At 39.7% G+C, this 23,655-nt stretch overlaps 1 protein-coding gene across 50 annotated transcripts in view; it reads left to right on the plus strand.

Moving 5' to 3' along the window:
• The window catches only part of lola (longitudinals lacking), a 205,232-nt gene that overhangs the window by 950 nt on the left and 180,627 nt on the right, over nucleotides 1–23,655 (plus strand). For 48 of the 50 annotated variants that reach the window (XM_067348277.1, XM_067348289.1, XM_067348272.1 and 45 more), the window contains exons 2-6: nucleotides 1,008–1,208; nucleotides 2,113–2,507; nucleotides 2,605–2,857; nucleotides 3,114–3,288; nucleotides 5,155–5,298. In XM_067348277.1, the coding sequence (XP_067204378.1) occupies nucleotides 1,035–1,208; nucleotides 2,113–2,507; nucleotides 2,605–2,857; nucleotides 3,114–3,288; nucleotides 5,155–5,298 (1,141 nt within the window). In that variant the 5' untranslated portion in view covers nucleotides 1,008–1,034. Of the gene's footprint in view, nucleotides 1–1,007; nucleotides 1,209–2,112; nucleotides 2,508–2,604; nucleotides 2,858–3,113; nucleotides 3,289–3,783; nucleotides 4,918–5,154; nucleotides 5,299–18,854; nucleotides 20,181–23,655 lie in introns of those variants that run through there. The other 2 variants (XM_012370566.2, XM_012370573.2) reach the window with 2 other exon arrangements.

Below are 23,655 nucleotides of genomic sequence, written 5' to 3' on the forward strand. Positions count from 1 at the left end.
TTCAGTTCCCCACCCTTGCCGACCGCGAGCCGTATGATCGATTTTCCGTATTTATTACGCGCTGCTAATGTAAATCGCGTTGACGTAAATCAACAATGATTCGTCTCGATTTTATTTCTTGCTCGTCTTGGGCGTTGACATGAAAATCGATACGTCGGGATGAAAATGCGTATCTTGATTTTTCATTCGCTCCATCGTTCGACAGTAAGCTTTTTGAGACTAAATCGTCAGAACTCGTTACATTATCTTGAGATAGATATTTCTGACATTTTTTGCGGTTTTTGCTATTTTTGATAAAATTATTTTTCACCGGTTACATCAAGTTTTCATTCCGTTTTTGTTATTTTCTATGCATTGTAAATTGGTGTAGAATATTTCGCGACCATAAAATATAAAAGTTTTCGAATCTACGAAAAGGTTTTGACGGCGCCGGTGAAAAAGGTGGTGATAGTCATTCCTGAGACCTAGGGGCCTTCGTTGTCGCTGTTGCGCAAACTGTGTGCGCAGTTGAAACGCTTTAGCTGCGCGTGCGCGATGCTTGCGCGTCCTCCTGCATCATCCCCACCAGATAGTCCATTACCGTTACGAGACACGCACAAAGGAAAAGGCCAGGAGAGTGATCCGACCGACGCGCTTGCATCGCACACGGCCATTTTGGAAGCTTCAGCGCTTCGTTGCGGAGCTTTTCGCCTCCGTCGTCCTCCCGCGAGGGCCGCGTGCGAAAAGGGGAAAAGAACAGGGTGAGACGGAACCGTCTGACCGATAACCGAAAGTCAAAAAGCGTACTTTTACGGGTACATCGTCCGGCTCGATGTGCGCGATAAGAATCGGTCGCGGGAGGACGAGATAGCGTCGGGTTGGTCGACCGATCGATAGCACGTACAGAGAAACCGAGAGAGAAAACGAGACTTCCTCAGTAGGTTTCACATTCGTTGCATACCCGGTTTTTGTTTATCCGTTCGTTCGCCTGCTCGTCGTCATCTCGGCTTGTTTTATCATTTGTGCAGAAACGAGGAAACGAAGCCAGAACTACCATGGAGGACGACCAGCAATTCTGCCTAAGATGGAACAACCACCAGAGTACACTAATACAGAATTTCGACACACTCCTCGAGAGCGGTACGCTGGTCGACTGTACCCTGGCAGCGGAGGGGAAGACTCTCAAGGCCCACAAAGTAGTCCTCTCCGCATGCAGTCCATACTTTGAGGTGAGTGAAATGTTCACGCTTATTGCTATTTAATCCTGCAACATGTTAGTCTGATTTTCTCGAGTAGTTTGATAAAAATTTTCTGTTTTTGAAGATTTACTGTGTGTGTATTCAGCTATTTCCTTTATATTCTTATATATATTACAACAAATTGTAGAACGGTGCGTTTATTTGGAAATGTAGCTTAAATAAGTAATGTTGACAACGTTTTATCAATGGTAATTTCTTAGCTGCTTATTGGTGATAAGATAAATTGAAAAAACTATATTACAGGATAATGATTATTACAAATTATAATTTTTTGTCATATATAGCTTCTTTGTCCTGTTGGTTTGTTGGGTTAGATCAATACGAAATATGTTAAGAGGGAGTGAGATAGTCTGTTGAGAAGCGAGAGGAAAAGAGGGAGGGGGATTTCAAGTTGAAACAAGATGGCCGTGCTTGTTGAACATTGCCTGGGCAAGAGTGTAGTGCAGTGGGGGAGGGAGAGTGGGGGAGCAAAAGCCTGAAGCCTCCCTCCTCCTAGGTCCTCTTGATCAATACAGGGAAAGCAAGATGGCTGATTTCCAGGGCACTCGCCCTGGGATTTTACCCTGATATGGGTGGGGATGCAAAGAGGAGGCTGTTGCAGCAATTGAATGATACTTTATAAAAATTAATAACACTTGAATTAATCTATCGTTCTGAAGATAGCTTTATCTTCTATTTGCGGCATAGCAACACATAATATACTTTATAAACAATATCTTATTCAAAATTTATTGCATTTAATTTTTAAATGTTAATATCTTATGGGAAATGGCTGAAGCAACATTTATATTTTGGAAATAAATGCTCAACATCTGTATAGATGTTAGTATCATAGCTGCTTATCTGAAAAGAATATTTTGTTTCGTATTTACAGTGCCTCCTCAGCGAACACTACGACAAGCACCCAGTCTTCATACTCAAGGATGTTAAATTCAAAGAACTAAAGGCGATGATGGACTATATGTATAGGGGGGAAGTTAATATTTCCCAAGACCAATTGGCAGCACTTTTAAAAGCCGCTGAGTCACTGCAAATTAAGGGCCTTTCGGAAAGTAAAACAGCTGGCAGTGATAAGACGGAATCCAGGCCACAGAAAACCGTCTGCACCGTGCAACCGACAGCACCATCGTTAGACATTCCACACGCGTCTTCCGGTCTGACGATAGAAAAGAACAAAGTTCCTAGGCAGACGCAAAGTTCCGTGGGGGATATCCCCGTGGATACGGATAGTCCTCAGGGGTTAAAAAGGGGTCTTACCTCCTCCTCTAGGTAAGTGAATTAAAGAAAAAAGAGGTTTAGACTTGAAAGTAAGTTTTTTACAGTTTGAAAATGTTGCTAACAAATGTTCTCCATCTTGATCGTGCAGGGAAGGCTCGCCGCAAAGTCCAATATCGAGAAAAAGAAAAAGGTTTCGAAGAAGAAGCTTAGACGAAGAAAACACTATAGAAAATCAAGATGCATCGAGTTCCAGTGATATTCAGACTCAACAACAAATGGGTATACCGGCGCTTGGAATCGCGCCTGTGGCGGACGAAAAAACACACGCAGATTCGGCTGATACTCTCGGCAGGTCAGCTTTAATGACGCAGTTGACGAAATCCGCCGACGAGATGTTGCAGGTAAACACGCGACGAATTTTTCTGTCTTTCGCCAACGCTCTAATGGAGGCTGTCGCAAAAAAGCGCTGTTTTCTTTCGCTACGTTGGTAGAGGAATATTTCGTACATTATCCTACTGTCTTGGATTTATTCTTTTATTATCATTACAGTGCGGAAACGGTGCGAGACACTTTTTTTCTGTGAATTATTTGAGTTGATTCTTTCTATAAGATTCTTTGATGCTTCCGCGATCTCTAATGAATCTTATTATTCTGTAGCTGCCACTTGAAAAACCCGAGCCAAATGATAATCTCATCGAGCCAAAGTCTGAATACGAGGACCCTGAGGAGGCTGTCGAAGACCTGACGCTAGACGATGATATGAATGATCTTAACGACATGGAGCAGGACACAAATAGAGCTGGACCGTCACACGATCCCACCCAACACCCCGGTAAGTGTATAATCTTATCGATCGTTATTGATTTTTCGTTTTATCGTAGCGGAATACAGGGTTTATTTCTCTCAATTATACAATGCGTAATGACGTGCGTTTGAATTTGCGCATCGCTAAATAGCGTGTCGCGTGTAAGAGTATGATGGAGAGCATACATATAGCAAATGATTTGCGTTATATATGAAATTACATGTTCTGGAGAGTCAACGACAGCAGCGAATCTTCGATCCAAATAAACTTTTTGGATCGAAGCGGAGCTCGACGTCTTGCACGATTGGATAGTGATTCTTGAACGGAAGCCGCGATATTGCCGGGGTCGTGTTACAGTCAATGTTTCTCGTTTGATCGTAGATAGGAAGGGGGTTGGTTTGTGCGTTGTGAACGATTGAGTAGCTTCGGTGTCGCGGAATCGTTTCGTTGTTTTGTTTGTTATCTGTTAAAACGGGACGTGTAACAAATTGGCCGACACTAGCTTAGGTTTCCTCGTTGCAGGTAGGGGGGCGGGAGCGCGGTCTCGGTCGAGAGCGAATTTGAGTAGTGGCGATGGTGGTGCCCTATGGGCTTCGCATTTCCTCGAATGTAAAAAAGTGCCAAACATGAGGCGGCCACGCCCGGACGTTGACGTAGGCGCGTTGCTTAAATCACTGGCGAACAAGCAGGGCAGAAAGTATAGTTTAGATTCGGTTAAAATGTCCCTGGAGGCAATATTGCAACAGGGAGTTAGCACCACTCAGGCGTCCGAGATGTACGGCATTAATCGCTCAACGCTGCAGTTCTATTTGAAAAAATTGAACGTCGTCAGGAGGAGATGGAGACAGCAACCCACTAACACTCCTGTCCAGCCTAGACAGACTTAGTGTGCGCGTGTGTATGCGCGCTGAGTACCCGTAGTGTCCTGTGCACTGCTCTTCTACGTCTAGTCCGAAGGCGAGCGAAGATCGTCAGTATTAAACAATCACTGTGTACTTTTATTTGAAACCTCTTTGGAGACTTGTTCAAATTCGGGATCTTATTCTTGGATCGTTCAGATCGAATGTACTGCGTAGAATGTTACTGCACACCGTCAAAACAGCATTCCTTCTTTGTTCCGCACTTTTAACGTTTGAATTCACTTTGGAATCGAAACTCCGACAAGAATCACTTCCGTACTCTGTCTGTTTAATAATAATAATAATCCAACGATATGCTAGTCAAAATATGGTGAGCGACGTACAAAGTATTCCAACTTTGAATAGTCTGAAACTATCAGTATTATTTGTCTGTTCCTTAAGTGTTAGGTGTAGACTATTTAAAAACTGTATATTATTTAAAATCGGTGTGATTGTGTATACGTGTGTGCTGCTGCCAGTGTGCGAGAATGATAAACTGTGGGCGGATATCCCACGTAACTTGCCAAATATTACTTGCTGTAACGAGCCGTGAATATAGAGGGGCGATTAGGAGTGTATTATGTAATATAAATGTACTTTAAGCACTCCCATTGTATAAGGGAACATCGTGCGACTTTCCGATCGTGAAGCCCTGTGTTTCGCTACATAAATCCTTGGTCGGTCTTACATATGCGCCCCAATATTTTTGTTCCCCTTTAAAAGAGTTTAATGAATAAAGCACTCTTTATTCCTAAAATACATTTCTCATTGACTTGGCTGTAAATCATTTAAGATTAAGGATTTCGAGTGAATCGATAACTAATCTTAATTTTAACTCTGTCTGAAACCTCGACAATGCCGCTGTTGATTCTGCGGCGATATTACGGCTCGTCGTGTTTATCACGCGTTGACATAGTTGCGAGAGGAAAATAAGCATCCAATGCGTTTTTTTTAGACGTTAAGACTTATCGGAGGATGGTATGTATTATTTTAGCAGGACTTGGCACGTGGCATATCACCGGTGACCGAAGTAACGCGGGGGGCGTCGTGGGTTCTGCGATAGGAGCACCAGGAGCGACAGATGAGGCCTTGTTAGCAGCTCAGGAAGCAGCGCAACAAGCTCATCGCGACTCGCAAGGTAGGCTCATCCTCACCATTTTCCGTCTGACTCCAACCCCCGTAACAATAGGCACTCGTAATTGGTTCAACTCTCGTCGAAATCTCGAGCGTGTTTGTTACGCGAACATCAGCCGTTTCCACGATAATATGCAAATTTTCAACATATTTATGGATTTGTCGAATAGAATGGCCGCGTACTGCTTTGAATGGGCTCGAGAAACGTGGAAAATTTCGAATGGCCGATATGCATCTTTGTAACGTGTCGGAATCCGACAATGGCTCATTCACAAGCGAAGTACGTTGTAAAAGTTTCGATGACTCGTAGCACGGGTATCCACATGCACGCGTGTAATTATATGTGCCTATTGCGCAGGCGGGGCGGGGCTTGTTTTTTCTTTTGCTGTCGATAACGTGGTTCAACCTAGATTCCGGTGCGTTCAAGTGTAGCACGGTCTCTGAAAGAGCTTTTTTTTTTGTTTCCTATCAGGGCATGTAGAGCTTTTCGTTGAATTCTTGAGTTCTTTATGTATCTCTTTCTATCTTTATTCCCTTTCTTAACGTAGCGCCGCGACGCGACGAGGCTGTCGCAAGACGAGCCGTGCGCGCCTCTTTTGTTGCCGCAATCGATTCTTCATAATCGTTTGTTCTGTTGGTCGACTCGTCTTCGTTAGCCTCGCAACGCGCGACGCTGCGGCCTCTCTCTCCTATAAAAGGAGTGCGGCAGCGCGGAGAAGACAGCCCGCAATCGACCAGGGAGAACACGAGATCCCAATCTCTCGTGTCAATTTCTCACTTTAAGAACGAATTGGAATTGTAGCTAGCTGTACCTTTATTTTCGGATGATGGTCGCGCGATACGATAATAGTAATTAATAGTGAGCCCCTCCGATCGCGAGATATATTATTTTTATGTAGATGCATCCATAACGTGGACGTGTAGTAACGGGATTAAGAATCGACAGAGATCTATCGTGTTTTAATTCGTCTCGTAGAGCAAAAAAAAAAAAAAAAAAACGTAGCTCACACTTGTGACTTCAAAAAATTTTGGGATTTTTGTTAAGTGAAACGCGTTGTCTTATTATTTTTAAACGCGTATATTACGGTGTCTGGCTTTGCGCGCTGCTAGTAGTTAAAAAATAGTTCAATACGTGGTATGGATAGCTCGAAATTTGTAGATTTGAAGACAGTAAATAGATTGAGTATAGATGGGTAGAGGTAGGTAGGTCTCTCTCGATGGTTTCTGCCTTCGAAATCGGTTCACTTTTTTTACATACATGAATTTTTTCCAAGTCGCGCGCTGCGTAATTATTCCGGTGATAAGAATAGGAATTCCGACGCGTAATCGCTTTATGCAAAACAATGGCTCAACCTTGCGGAAGTTGTAGGTCAGCGGTTGTTAGATAACTGAGGAAATTTCGGGTTTTTTGTTTCGCCGTTGCTATGGGAAATTGAAGCCGCAGCTTCGACGAAACGTGAGAGTTTCTCGGCGAGTATAACGAGAACATAACACGCCTGCCCCCGGTCGGTGTGTAAAGAGCCGATAGTCCCATTTCGCCTTCGAGCTCCGCTCACCGTTACGCGCCTTTGGAGAAATTCGATGCTGCACGAGGAACGATTTTATCGTACCGCGTTTCGGCGACGTTCCTCGCCTTCGAGATCGTTTTACGCTGATCCTCGGCTTGGATCCGTGATATAGCAGCCATAGGTGTTCTTCGCAATCGCTGCGAGACGTCTATCACATTTATGAAGCTGACTCGACAGGTTTTCTCAAGACCGCGAACCGATGCAAAACACATTTGATAGTAGAAAATTACATATCTTTGTACTCCGTACTTTTTTTTTTTTATAAAACTAATCGTGCACGATAAATGCGTCGCATTAAACATTAATATCGGAAAAGAAAATGATGAAGAGATAATGAAAGAGAACTCGTTCGATTGTGAATCAAAATCGAATCCGAAAAGTCTTTCGCGTCCGTAATGAATTATGTTTATTTGTGCAGCGATATGATATATATTTCGCCGCGATAGGATTTATTAGGATTAAGCGACGGAAAAGTCGCAATCATCGAGATAATTTATCGCTCAACGAGGACGCGTTTATGTGCGCGATGCTTTTATTATGAGACATCGATACAGATGATTTTTGACGTTTGCGAGTTGCTGTCATGAAGATAGAGCTTATAGAAAATAATGTGCCGTTATTTACCGATGACCCAGATTGTCGCGATCTCGCGTATAGGGGCCGTTGAACCGTATTAAGGCGACGGTATATATTACATAACGATAAGAGTCGTAGCGATCACCGTAGCACCGACGAGCGATTTCGATACGAACGTTTCTCAGGAAGATAAAAGATTTATTGCAATTTTATTTTGCGCGTGCGATAACGAACACGAGATTGATAACGAATATCACACCGATCTCAAGTATGATACTGCGTAATCAAAGTGAGCGTGATAATTTGACGTAAACAAACTAGTCTGAGAAAAATTTGGAAATTTACGTTTTACTAGGTAGATTATTTTTTTTTTTCCACGAGGTTCTCCGTTCGAAGTAGATTAAAGAAGACGAGGGTGTATAACAAGATTTCTTACCGTCGGCCGTCGTCTCAGTTTGGCAACAAGTATGCCAGCTGCGGCTTCGTCGTGTTACTTGCATCTGCCAGCCGGCGACAGCTGCATTGCTGGGCAAGCAGATGCAGCTGGATGCCGGTCGGGTCGGTCAGCCCAGATGGTCGAGCCGAAATTGCGCATTCTTCGCGGCCCGGAAAATAAGCGTAAAATTCAACAGATTGAAAGTAACATCTCGCGCTATTCGCGGCAATCTTGTAGATTTGAAAGTAACACCGAACTCTTTGACGTGAATAACGATTCTTCATGGCCGAACGAAGTGAAATTCGCGCAAACGAGAATTCCGTTTATGCAGAAATAATTAGAAAGCAGTGCGACGAGGGAGAGACACATCGAGGGAGATATAAATGATACGAGGAGTAGAATCCAATTTTTATTTAATAAGAAGTGAAGTTAGTTCAGGCAGGAGGGGGCTTTTTTTTCAAACGCGTTTTTTTTTCTCTTTTTATAGTTTTTAGGGTACATGATCGCCTTTAACAAAAGGTGGTCCAACGTGGGAGGCAAGGTAAATTCGGAGAGAGAGGAGCGATCTCTCTGTCAATGCTAGCGTTACTAAATTTTCGTATTCGTCAGGCTCGCGATCGCGCGCTGACGCGTGTGATTCTCGACGGTATAATAATTCATTTACGCGCTAGTACGCGTGTACAGCTCTCGTTTGCCAGCTCGTCGTCGGCAGACGCCGGAGTGCGTTCTGCCTTCACTTTTCCTTCTAGTTAGCGTCGCTTACGTATCGCGCGCGTAGTTGGAAGAAAGAATAAAAACAGTCGGACAGATGCTCGCATTGATAGCGAAGGTCGTTTTTTTCACCGTCAGAGACTTGTTACCTTGAATGTAATTTTCGAGCGATACGTTTGAATGAAATACCAAAGTCATCATCGCCTTTCGAGTCACCGCGATATATATCGATCTCGCCGCTTTTCAGGCGCACCGAGAGAAAAAAAAACAACACACCGCGTTTCCTTCCATTTTTGTTTTGAAGTTTCGACTTCGAGTGCCCTTCTCACTTTTTCGTTTACCGCTTTTGCATCTCCACGTACATCGTTAGAGTGGTCCTACTTTTCGCGACAAAGAGCCGAGGTTCGCGATTCTAGGGCCGGAGTTGCGCCACGTTGTTCTCAGCTCGTAGACACCTTTCTTTTCTCTCTCTCGTGAATTTCGTGGAAACACGAAAAGCGTTCCCGGCGACGAGAGATACGGTAAAGGTAAACGCCGCGCGGAACACGCCTGTCCGAAGGGACGTCTCTTGTGCTTTTTTTTTTCTGTTTTTTGTTTTTCTTCTCGTGGTTGCAACCACGCCACGCTTTTACGGTCCCACGGCCGTTTCTTCCGACAAAAGTGACACGATTGCGTTTGCCTCTGCCGATCCCGGGACGAGAGTTACCCTCAAATCCCAAAAAAAAAGATAATGAAAGAGACGAAAATCAAGCCCATTGTAGCCGTGACGTGTTTTTTTTGTTTGGTGCGAAAAGAAAGAGAAATATCACAGCGTATGTAACGCGGCCGTGCCACAACAAAGATCGAGGAACTTGCCGCGGGGGTCGCGTTTCCACGCGCGCGGAACGGCGCACGTTCTTTTATTCTTGTCTCGTTGAGATCGCGCTTTCGATGGAGAACGTCGGGTGCGTTGACGTACGGCCAGTCGTGCACGGATTCTCTCTCTCTCGGTAGAACTGTCTATTCTCATACCGAGGTCACCTGTGTGGGGGGGAGGGAAGGGGGATGGGTGTCTCGCGTCTCTTCCTCTCTCCCTCTATCTTTCTCCTTGTGCACGACGAAGGAGCGTGAGGAGCCTTCTCGATCGTCCTTACGACTCCGCCTGCCTTCTTCTCTTCCTGCCACGTGCAAAACCTGTCTCTCTCGCGCCTATCTAAAACGCGCGCTTCTCACCAACATTCGACGACTGGTCGTAAGTCGCGAAACCGACGCTCGAACACGTTTTCCCTCGCCCGAGGGAAAATGCGTTCCGTTCAATCTTCGGTCGGTGGAAACGTGACGAGGATCGACGCTCGCTGTCAATCCTCACCCGCGTTGCGTTCGATTGTACATATATATACACGCGTATGCACGTTGGGTTGTGGCTCTCTATAAAAAGGCACGGTCTCTCTGAGGGGAGAAAGAAAAAAAAGAAACGAACAAAAAAAGCACGTGCCACATCACAGATCTCTTGGTCGCGCGAGCGCGCGCGCGCCAAGAGGGTTGCAATTTATAATATAATGATGTGTAATAATTTATATATTACGTATTCATATTTATATATATATATATATAATATTTTATTTCTTTGTCCATTCCGTGTATGCGTACACTCGATAGTTCTTAACCCATTTGTGCCATATATATAGTTTTTCTTTTTTTTTTTCTTTTTTTTTTCTCTTTTTTTTTTGCGTAATTCGTCTTGCATGCCACGCTTCCTTCGGTAGTGTAACTATTACATCTTAACTCTGCGGAGGTGCGCAAGCGCGATGCGTCTTTTATACGCGGCGACGTGCGTGTCTCTGAGGACATGTGCATGGTGGTGGTAGTTGAAACTAGATTATCTACTATTGTACACGAGTTACACCTTTCGTGTGATATCGCGAGAGCGATTCTGTTTTATGATCCGCACGCGCTCGCCCACGTTCGAGAAATTTATTTATTTTTTTTTTAATTACTAACCCACGTGTACATAACTCGCTTTGTTCGTAACGCATAAAACATGAACTATTTAATTAACCCGATTACATATATCTACTTATGGCTCTCTCATATGTGCGTGTACCGTGCGTAACACACGTACGAGCGTACACATATGAGCGTCCGCAAGAGAGGGACTCCATTTAATATATATATACACGTACTTCGTATATATAATATATGCTTAACACTATTTATATACTGTTTTTCTCGATATATATATCTATATATATATATATCGCTATATATATACATAATATATTATTTATAACGATTACGTATAAAACATAATTCATATTTACATCGTTGTCATTATTGTTCATGGTATTGTACTTACTCGTTATTCGACTCTCGTTGTTGTTGTTGTACCATGCCATGTCACAATTTTGCTATGTATCTACTCCCTTTCTCTGTTTTTTGACCCACCCCCAAGTGTCTAGGCGACGATGAGGATGAGGAAGAGCTCGAGAATCCGGGTGAAGACACGAAGAAACGCGCGAAAGGGCCAAGCGAAGCTCGCTTGAGCGGCCTGCGGTCGAGCGATTTCTCGATCGGAGTTTTTAGCGCGCAGAGCTTCTTCGGGCATTCTTGAACGAGGCGTCCCACGACGTTAGAAGAGAGAAGAGATCTGCAAGCGTGCCCTTTGCGCGTTTGCAGAGTTCACGGGAAACTGGAATCGCGCTTTCGCCGACTATTTTGCCGCGAAAGCGTTGAGTAATCGCGACGCGTTTTTACGTTATATTTAATCCTTCGGATCTTGCCGATTTTGTTTGAAAATCTCACGACTTCCTCGTTTCGAGTGAGAGAACACGCGCTCGAGCTGAAATTTCGAAGGGATGATTTTACGAGCAGAATTCGTGGATCTCGTAGGATTCAAATAGACAGGCGAATGTCAGAAATGCGGAAGTGATGTTCCGAGAATCACTCGGACACTCACGTTACGCATCTTTGGCATTTTCTATTCGTTTTTCTTCCGACAGCGTCTTTTGCGCCTTCGCGATTTTGCGGCGCACGGCTGATTTTTGTTCAAGACCAAAGAACAAAGCTCATGCGTGCGCTATCCTTTTTTTATATGCAAGAGAGAAGAACGAAGATCGCAGCGGCATTGGTAATGTATCGGTAAGAACATTTAATGCAAGGTAAAACGGATATTATCATCGGGTCAAGGTAATGCGCGGCAGAAGTGTATTGTCATGTGATAAACATGATAATCCGGTTATATCGTAACGCAATCTCATCGTCGTTCCGCACTCGCCGTTCACGCGGACGTGTGCTTGAACGTCGTTGCATACTCAACTCACGTTATATTTTCCATAATGACTGGTATATGTAACTTATTGATTACGACTTGTATTTTAAATGAAAATGATCGCACGCGTGCGAGTTAGCGGATCTAATTATTGGTAAGGCGATTAGAATCATTTCTCGCAAGCGAGTACGACGTTTTCATTTACAAGGCAATCGCTTTTTCTTTTATGAATGAGTGCGAATGAATAATATGAAAGAGAATGTGTGCGTGTGTGTATATTTATGACTATGAATTTACAAATGCTTTTTGATACGTGTTTCTTGTATCGATTTTGGATTATTCTTCGCGCTAGTAATAAGAGGAAAATTTTTTCTTTTATTTCTCGCGTCTACGAAAAGAGTCTAAAGATACGATACGAAGATGTCGCGTCAAACTTTTTCCGCAAACGTTGATAGCCGCGTTTCGGAGATGTCAGAAAGCTTCAGAATTTTTCTCAATATTTGTTTGAAAATGTTTTCTCGATTTTCTTAGATATTCGAAAAATATTGGTTTTCTGAAATGTTGAGAAACTGCGCTTTCGGGAGTATTCCGGTTTTCCATTTTTGTTGACGGAAAATTATAGAGATCGTGATTCTGCGTTAATATTCGCGATATTCAAGCCAAAGGCGTCTGCGAGGAATAACTTCTTTTTATTCGTCAGGAGTCTGCCTAGTCAGCTTGATTTGGCGATTTACGCATTGTCACAATTCCGAATTCTCCGTTGACAACGTATGAAAAGAGAAGAAAGAAGAGAAAACCGATGAAGAGAGAAGCAGATGCCTGGACAATCGAAGGAAGGATCAGGGAATGGTAACGTCTGTTTTCTGAATCTCGTTTTGAGATTCAGAAATGGCTGAAATCAAAAAATTGAATCGAGTTTCCGAATATTCCTAATTTGGAATCTTTGGGATCTCGAGAAGATTTATGGACTGTACATTATTTTCTCTCATTTTGCTTTAATTTGTTTCGTTTGGCTCAACCGAGCTTACGTTCGCGATGTGTATTCTCTCATTTTGATCTTGGGACGAAGATGGATTTTCGAGTTCGAAGGTCTCGCTTTTTGAGCCTTCGAGCGAGAGCTTTCGAAGAAGTCAAGAGACTGGACTCGTCGAAATGGTAATGTATAGGCTGGAAATTGGTAATGTATGGGATGGTATAGTATTGGTAACTCTTCTCGGTAAATAGCGTAAGATCCGCGTATTACTATGTATAATTGATTCCACGTAGTTTATAAGACTCGTATTTATAAATTGTCATAATTGCGATGTGTAATTTAATTTTTACATATTGATTTATAATATTTTTGTGCTCTTTTTTAAATTTAGGTTTTTATTTATAGGACATTTTCTCATCATGTTATTTCACTAGATTTTCTTCTACAGGTTTATTCTGATCGTACTTTGTATGTAATAATGTATTTTTACATCGATTTTTTGCGATTTAAAAGTTTGACCAGATTTTATAGGTATCTTTTTCTATGATCTTCTCAAACTGAGTACTCGCAGAAATCATTCTTTGTAATATTTACATGAAAATCTGTTTTTTGTGCGCGAAAGAAATTTCAGCGTGAATGAATTTTTTGCGTGGATGTTTGAGTGAACGAGATAATGATATATATATATATATATCTAATTAAACATTTTTTGATTATGATTTATTCTACATTTTAAAAATGTAGTAGTTGTAATGAAATATGTACTTTACGTTATTAATTTTATTTTCAGAGGTGTCTTCTTATGCCTTTTGCATTTATCGCGGTATTTTGTTTTGATTTTATAGAAATCTACAATTAAAGTATGATTTCCTTATTATCGAAGTGTAAAATACAAACTTTTAATCGGGCATTTAAATTTCTCGTCAGCTGTGATTGCTAAGAAGATTGTTTCGGCATATAGCTGCTTTCAAGAATGCATTTTGTTTTTTTGGAAGCAAGCTCTGCCAAGTCAAGAACGTGATGCTACTTTTGCAGCAGATTGCATCGGTGTCCACGTGATTAAAAGGTAAAACGGTATGATGCGTAAGTATTTAGTCTTGCGTGTTGTATCGGCACGCAGGATGCCCTAACAGTATTCTTATGAAAATGAAATATTTCTGGCAGAAATGATTGACTCGGAATAATTGTCGTTTTTTTAGATTAAAGTGGCTGAGTCTTTCGATTTGATAATCGAAAAACTTGGTTCCACAATATTACACCGTCGTACTGTGAATATTGAGATCGAATTTTCTCTCTCTTTCGATTTTTGAAGCAAATTAAAAATCTATTATTTCTGCCGGCATTTGTTTAATTACATACGCTAGACATAAAATAATTCTCTTGGCACGTATTTCCGATTCTTGATTGATATTTGTATCGTATTCTGAAGTCACAGTTGATTCTCGAATTAACTTACATTCAGAATACGATGGGTGAAACAGTTTTTCATTATCTACGCACTGACAAGCAGGCGAACATCGCAACGACACTTGCCAGTAGCTAAATTTTGAAGAAATCGTTTCACAAGTCTCGTTGACTCGTTGATTTCATTGGAAGATTAATTTTTTTTAACGCGTAAATTTGGTTTACGTCAACTCCGTTTTGCGATAATTGCACCACTTTCGCGGGAAAGTCGCGCAATGATCGCCGAACGAAGAACAAATTAATCACGTCGTTAACGTTGTTCCTCTTCCTCTCTTCGTCCCTTTCCATCTTCGTAGATTTTTCAGTTCTTCGACGTACATGCTGCGTTAAAGACTGGATTTCTGTGTAATTCATCTTCGGGGAGTACGGATCTGTGTGTGTAAGTGCTTGGTGCGAATGATATATCCGAGTCTGGCTGGCTCGATCGAAAGGGAAATGAAATCGTAAAAAAAAAAAAAAAAAAAAAAAACAATCTTCGAAGCCCTCTCGCGTATGCAAAATTAATGGGATCGCGAGATCGTTGTAAGCGCCACTCTTTTAGATCGATCGGATTCTAAGGCGCCAGATTGCGAGCGATCTATCGATTGTCCTTGCACCGCTCGCGCGATCTGAGAGGGAGGAATTCTCGATGAAATTTGTACAGTGCGTTATAGGGAGCCTCATCGCCACGTTTCCAAGTCTGTGAATAATTCATTGAACGGCGTGCATCGGAACAATTGTTTTCGCGATGACGGATTTGATTTTCAGATTTTTATTCAAGCTGCTGGTGTCGTTTCAAGTATCCGCGTGCGGTATTCATTGACTTCGTTCTCGAAGCATTCGGTTATTTTGCGAGCAGCGACGCAAGATTCGTATATCAATTGCACCGCTCTTCGCGGATACCGAATGATATTGCGTCAAGGTAACTGCGGTCGGATAATTCCGATTACACGATCGCGCGTAGCAGCTTTTATAAAAATCTCGATCGAAGCCGCGAGTTAAACGAAATGGGCATTGAAAAATAACGCGGTAAAATAAATGTGATTTCTGTGAACGAGGAGAATAATTTGAATTCTCGAAAAGAATGAAATTGAGATTCGTTTTTATTGAAAATTCGAATGATTTTCTTGTGCGAGCTGCGACTGTTGAATAGACTTAAACTTGTTGCGGGTCTCGCAGAGATTTTAAGTCCATTTTAAATTTCGCAGATTGGCATGTTCACAGAAAATAGCATTGATCTGTTACTGGATAGAACAGGAATCGTAATGGTTGAAGAAAAATGTCGCTCTGCAAGCTTAGATCCTCGCAAAATCCGAAGTTTCTTTTTAATCGAAATTGTCGAGTTCGGAAAATTTATTAGCTCCTTGTTATTGATGAGAGCATTCACATCACATTTACAACATAAGACACTTACTCGTAAATATTTTCGTAATCTCGACATTACTGACATCAGCAAAATTTATATGCATCACGATGTATATAAATTTATGGCTACTGAATCATCTCGTTGCAATCATCGTAGCTCTGTTAATTATTGCTGCGCAGCGATAATTAGCAGCACTGCAATGGCATTGCACGGATGACGACGGCGACTAGTTGATCTCCGCAGTGGATTTATAAATTATGCTGATAAAAAAATTATTACCAAAAATCTGACAGGTTTCTGATGAGTTTCGTAAAAATATTCACGTTCATGTCAGCAACAATGTGTGAAGAACTTAATTTGGATTTTATTGTATCGCTTCTCGACGCATCTTTCGATTTTGATTTCCTCTACTTCACGAGACTTCACGAGACTTCACGAGACTTTACGAGACTTCACGAGACTTCACGAGACTTCACGAGACTTTACGGGACAGCACAACCGATTCATTTTCAGCGCGCTTTCCAGCAATAACGCTCGCGTGATAGCGACAAAGGTCAACACGGTGTTTCAGAGTCGATTCTCGAATATCGTTGTTCGCGATGCGATCGGCGTTATTCGGTCCAATACTGTCTGGATAGGCATCAGCGCTACGAATGCGGGGTGGAGAAGCAGTTTGCCTGCGGGAGCTGTCTGCGGCGTTTCACCAGGCTGGATATTATGCGGCAGCACCAGAAGAGGACGGGCCATCATATAACGCCTTACATTAGGGAGAGGATCGAAATGACGCGGTCGGGCTGGCATTACCGAGACGGCAAAGGCGTACTCGAGGAAATATGAAAGCGAGGGCTAGCAGCGACAGCAGCAACGACTAACGGCGTTAACATCAGCAACAGCAGAGCAGCATGTCAGATTCATAGTCGCCCTTTCACTCCCGTTGTGTGATTTCCACTTTCCATCGGCGTCTTCGAGCTTTTCGACTATGAAGATGAGAGAAGCACGTCGCGATGCCAAGTAATTTAGTTTCTAATTCTTTTCCCCCACACATGTCTCTTGTCGCTTTCGCACTAGGTAACTGTAACTCAAGTACGTATCTACAAATTTGTAATTTGTGCTTTCTGTCGAGAAGTCGACTGTCGCTGTCTGCTTTCCATGGATGCAGATGGGACGCTTGATCGCTCGATAGAAATTGATGTTGGAGTATCTGAATTTCGTGTTGATCTCCAAGTGGAAAATTTTAAAATTTACGAGGGGGTTTTATATTTTATTTTATTTTTTGTTTTGTTTAAATGAATTAGTAAAAAAAATTTCTTTTTAATTTTTGGAGTTCAACTCGATTTTTCGGTTACGACAGAAATTTAGCGTCATATTTTAAAGCAGTTATCTAGTCGAGTCACAGTATGTTTATTAACTTGAGAAATTATATTCGATTTCAATTATTGTCTTGGCTCGTGACACGCACGATTCTTGCTACATTCGATACTACTTTTCAAATATTTAATATAACGATATCTTTGTTTTGATTCAAATTCATTTTGTTAAAGTTTATTTTATATTACTTTGAATAATCGCTTGATACAATTACATTTTTTTTTTATGTAAAAAATGAGATGACAGAAAATTTGCAGTTTCAAGATCTTAAATAGAAATTTTTGTTTGATAATGTTATACCGAAAATAACGGATAGTTCGTATAAATGTTAATTTATCCAAATTCAAAATTGTTTAATGTTTCAGTAAGATAATCTCTTGGAAATACAATCGGAGTTATTAATTACTTTTGTAAATCGATTCTTTAGAAACGACACGGCGATGATCGCCAATCATTGTTACAATAAATGGCCGATTGCTGCGAAAAATTAACCAGGCGTATGTCAAATGATGTTCTTTATTTTTCTCATTTCTTTGGAAGTATCGATTCCACGATCTACGAGTGCACTCGGAACATTTGAGATTTTTGTCAGATTTATTTTATCTTTTTGCAACATTCTTCAAAAAAACTTTTTAAACAATTGTTAAACGATCCACTCGTTGACCGTGCGAAATCATCTCTGAGGTAACTGTTCGATTATCGAGCATCTTGAACCAATGAGTTAGTTATAATTTTTTTTATTATGCTTTTAGTGATAATCATTGAATTACTTTTTTTTTGTGAATTTAAAACATGGTAAAAATTGCGAAATCGCTCTGCGGATGTGAATGTACAAGGAGTTAACTTTGTTGTCATCAGCAAGTAGAACACGGGAGAAGGAAGTCGTCGATCCTGAATTTTTATATAGAGTTTATATGTTTATCACACACGAGCGCAGATTTACATAGATGGATATAAGATCGGCGAGAGAGACCGTCGTATTTTCTTCGTTCGATATTAGTCGCTTCGAATGTTCACGCATCAATCCATTATTCATTAATGAACTTCTTATTCTGTATGATTCGTACATTTATTTATTATTATTAGTGATATGATTAATAAATTTGATGAGGAATTAATCAGAAATGGGTTGACGCGTGCGCATGAGGAGGGAGGCATCCTTTCACGTCTCTAGAGTCACTCGTTCGTGTCGATCCGCATCCAGAGCATCCTCCGACATTCGACATTGCGAATTCGACCAGTCGATGGACCTGAGCAGAGAAGAACCAATAAAGAGTTTTTGAGCAGTATATTTCTCTTTCTTTATTGTGCGACCCCTACACTCAGCTTTTTCAGGCATTTTATCACGTAGCGCGTGTGAATTAACTACGTGTACTAACTTGATACATTTTAAACTAGCATATCATGAAATTTCATAAAATATAACAAGGCGCATCGATCTCGATATATTTGAATATATTTAACAACTCCGATATATTAACCTTTTAACGAATGATGAATCTTTTTGGAAAATAGCTTCAAGGTTTAATAATTCTTGATTCTCACGTCGATCCGTCTTTGAGGAACTAACTGGACACATTTTATTTACGTGTAAAATAAACAATTTTTTTTATTTTCTAGCTTTATGAGAAAAATTTATTTTGTCGTGCACTTTACCCATTTTGGACCTCGGAATAATCGTATATTGCGGAGGAAATTGTTTGAAAATCGGGAGAGAGAGGAAACTTTTTTTTTTTTAAAGAGAATGTCACATGCGTAAGAAATAAAAACGAAGCTCTTGAGAAAAGAATCCTAAAAACTTGAATGCACGTTACCATCGTCTGCGGTGCACAAACAATCTCCGGCGTGATAGTTGGCCGATGATGCTTGCAGCTGCCACGCTCTATTGGTCACAGTCGACTGGGGTGCATCGGCAACCCGTGGCAGATCGCTGCAGACTCTCCTGTCCGAGTTGTGGTCGCAGCTACAAGTATCGAAGCGGCCTGCGGGGTCATATCGCCGAGTGTCTCTCAGAAAGAGAGAAACTGGAGGTTGACTTTCTTCAGCGACAGAAGCAGCAGCTGCAGCAACTACAGGAGCAGCAGCGAGCCCGATCGTACGGGCAACAACAGCAGCAGCAGCAGCAGCAGCAGCCACAGCAGCAGCAACAGCAACCCGTCACTGTGAAGGACGTACGAGTGCTGTACAAATTTTGGAAATCGTAGACACTTGTGGCAACAAACGAGAATGAGAATCAGTAGTAAAAATTCATTTGTTTCGAAATTTCTAACTTTTAATTTCAGCTTTGACACGCGGAGATGGAACCCTTTTCTATCGTTTTCCGGTTTATAAAATTCATTGTTTATTAATATTTGAAATTTTTCGACACTTTTTGATGTAGATACTATTTATCTTCTCTTTCGGACTGGTGACTCTTCACCACTTCATGCTTCCTTTTTTTATTATAATTTTTGTTATGATTAAGTGCGAGAAAATCTTAAATATTATTAATATATGTAATGTTTACTTTTACTCATATTGAATATATCGCTTTGCTAATTTTGTGAATAGAATAAATGAGCTATACTCAAATTTTGCTTTACCGATTTATTTTTGATGAATAATAAATTTAATAAGTACATAATATACTCCAGTGGTTTCCACGTTAAGAGAAAAGTATCACCTAATGTTAGAATATGTTAATAATATATACAATTTTTATTAATTATAAACTTATATGCTATATATTGATTTCTACTTTTATTTCTTTCATTCTCCTTAAATATGTGAAATAAAAATTTTACCACGTATATTAAATGAAAAATAAACCAGAGTTATTAATAAAGTTTTAACGTGCGACATATTTTACACTTGATTACTCCGATAATATGCACAATTCATAAATTAATGTCATATAATTGATTTCCTCATTAATAAAACTATATAAAATCCTTTTTAACCGCGACGTAGCATCTGGTACATGCTACTCGCACATTTTGTATATATAACTCGTTTTAGCAATATCTAATTAACGAAGGAATAAACGACGATGCCAGTGATTGTTGGTTGATGTGTATTGCATGTTGAAGTCTTGTCATCCAGCCGAACGCTTCGTGATTGTCAGCATAGCGAATAAGTGTCGTAAAGCGGCAAATAAAAAAAAAAAAAAAAAAAAACAAGAGATACATCTCGAGCGTCTCTCGTCGAAGGGAAATTCATCCTTGTCCGCATCATTGGCGCGATAACTTCGGCCAGTATTGTGTTCATTCGTCGTGGATGTGTGTTGGGTGAAACTATACAAGGAGGCATATTTTACGTTGGGTTGAATTAATTACATCACGGGTGTAAAAAGTGGATGCACTAATAAAAAGCCAGCTCATTTTGATGCAGCATGTAAATAACAATAGCCCAAAACAACGAAAACTGTGCACAAGGATCTGTCATAAAAGTACCGTATAAATGTGTTCAAATTTTTGTCACGAAAAAAATTATAGTTTTGCTATTCTCTGATACTCTATAATTTACTTAAGTTTTCTCGTATGTTTTTTTGTAATTATTTCTCTCTCATGCTATAGTTTTTAATATATAGTATATTATTTTTGTGATTTTTTTGAGATTATTTTAATTTTTTATTTAACAATTGAAATGATACATCAATAAATTAAGAATTTCTGAAATTTTTTCAGATTTTTTTAAATTATACAATTTATATTACCATTATAACAGATTTTAGTCATGTCAGTCTTATATGTCGGCATTAAATATTTGAACAATTCGACAAACTTTGCGAAATAATTAAACGCGACGGAAATCTGTCTATCGCGATCTCTCGGCAACGGAGCTTTCTGCACAGTCTTCTTTTGGAGCGAGCTTGATTCCGTATATTGTTTACACGCTTGGTTCGAGCTTTTTCTTCTCCATCGGTGGACCAATCAAAGGAAGAGAGAGAAAGGGTGAGAAAACAAGTCGCAATCGATCGAAGTGTGTTTTTGTGGTTTGTCGATAAAGGAAAGAGAGAGGGAGAGAGAGAGAGAGAGAGAGAGAGAAAGAGAAAAAGAGAGTAAGAAATCGCGGAAGGGGGCTCGTTTCGTGCGTGCGGCAGGAACCCGCGTGATGTAAAAAGGCCTCCCTGTATGCTTACAGCCAGCCCCTCGACGGAGTACGTCTCGACCGGCGGTGGCAGCGGCGAGCTGCGATTTCGATGCGTAATGTGCGGACGCGGATACAGGTCGCGGTCGTCTCTCACTCGGCACTCCAGGTACGAGTGCGGCCGCCTCGGATCACGATACACCTTTACCTGCACCCTCTGCGGCAAGTACTTCTGCCGGCCGGATCACCTCAAGCAACACATCCTCAACATCCACGGAGGCTCCATCGCGAAATAGCCGCGATTGTTATTTCCAGCGCGCATATGTACAGCATCCGAGACGCCCGATCACTCGATAGCAGATTCTTGAGATCATTTGGAGGAGAAAATCTTTATATAAAAATGTCTAGGTTACAGTTTTTTTTTTTTTAATGCAAGATGTTTAAAATTGATTGATTAAATCGTTAGAAGTTTGCGCCGTGCCTGAACAGCTTTAAACACTGAATACTATTTAAAAATTGTAGCCTCGATATAATCGTACAGATTTTCTCGTTCTCAAATGATCTCATAAGTTTGCTATTAATAGGTGAAAAAGTTGGTTTGGGATACCGTATATACACAAATGTATAGCCTTTGAGAAGAATGAATTCGAAAGACGTTGAAATCACTGCGTAAGTCGAAGAGGAATATCTTCGTGCCGCACTAAGAGAGAAGATTTTATATTTTAATAATATATTCGATAAACATAATTTTACGAATTTTAATTTTGATTTTCTGAATTTTAATTTTGATTTTCTGAATTTTAATTCAATTAAATTTTACTATATACGAAGCTTAATTTGAGTTTTCTTGGTTACTTTTAAATTATTATTGTTTATTGTATTACGTAAATTTACTTTTATTGGTGTAAATTAATTTTATTTTTTATGGCACGCGGACGCGTGAATGAGTATCAAACTTCTTTTTAAAGCGATCAAATTGATTTTGATCCTTAATAATTTTTTTGAACGGGTATTTTAAACATTGTTGCAAATGCGACGATTTAGGGTTTAGATTTGTTGGTAGAATTAGTTATCGCTTATGTGAAATTATGAATTATTAATCTTTTAGTTCATAGAAGACCTAGAAAATTGACTGATTTGAATCTCAATGCTTACGTTCTTATTTAGAGATTGTAATGTTCTCTATTTAAATGTTTGAAACATTTTTTGCTTGTTTTTCTCAATTTTTTTGGGTAACGTAGGATTTATCATTTGAAAAATTATTGTCGTGGTAATATATTAAATTAATTATACTAAAATATATTTATTATTGTACGTTCTAAAACAATTTATGTAGTAGTTATGAATGCTCAAGTGGACATTTCACTTTTCTTAAATGACAAATGTTTAAGTTTTTTCTTTTTTTTTTGTAGGGAATTTAATATTATAGATAGAGAAATCGATTTAATGACTGTCGCGTGCATTATTACACGCATACTTGCGTATGCGTTTGTGTAAGGACAAACTGCCAAATAGTCTGACCACGAATGCCAAATAACTAATATTCCTATTTTTCTAGTGCAATATGTACATTTAAGTTATTTTATATAAGTATACGATGACACAATGACAGGTGGGTTAACATATTAGCGAGTGATGTCTAGGAGTGATGAAGCTGCTATGAATGAATAGTTTTTTCTCGCTATTGTGCAATTTTTTGAAGTTGGGTATAATTTTATATCACAAAATTACTGCTATAAATCGAAAACTTACATTTTTAAGATGCTAAGAGTACAATTATTTGTAATTAATTGTAAATGTACAGATATTTCTATTGTTAAAACAGAAGATATGTTAAATTGCGGAAATATATGAATTTTTCCTGCTTGGATACGCATTGGCGATCCAAATTAGACAACGTATTTGCAATCGTTATTATATTTTACACTAACAAAACCTTTGCTACTATTTTTTTAATTATCGATTATTTTTGCATCTCGAAATATTGCTCATTGCAAAAATTCTTAGATGTTACTTTATTTGAAAATAATATATGTAATGTTATAGTAAGATAGGCGCGTATTGGAATAGTGCAATTTTCCTCATAATTTATAAGAAAATTAAAAAGAACAAAAAATTATATATAAATAATTATTTGAAGATTGAGTGCATATAATTAAGGTTCAAGAAAAATTAATATTTTGAATTGTGGGAGTTTTATTGCAAGGATGCGATTTTTTTCGATTATATTTCTTACAATTAAAATATGTTGATTATATATAAAGAGAAGTGTGTTGTGTATGTACAGTGATTCTTGTGCGTATGTTACATTTGAGGCTATTAATTATGCGCAAATATGTTATTTACGCGAATTTACATATATAGGAAGAGCATACAAGGGTTTCCACCCAAGATATTGACATGGGTAATTTACTGTTATTATCGGAAATAATTTCCGCACGTTGTTACTTATCGGAATTTATAAATTTCTATGGCATTTCAATAAAAAAGTTACATTAAACAAATTCTTTGCTATCTTATTCGTTTCCTAATCTATTATCTTTTTACTTTATATTTTTTGTATGCTTTTTATTTTTACTTATTTTATTTTCATATATATATGCTT

Source organism: Linepithema humile, chromosome 1 (genome assembly GCF_040581485.1).
Source record: "Linepithema humile isolate Giens D197 chromosome 1, Lhum_UNIL_v1.0, whole genome shotgun sequence".
Classification (NCBI taxonomy): Eukaryota; Metazoa; Arthropoda; class Insecta; order Hymenoptera; family Formicidae; genus Linepithema; species Linepithema humile.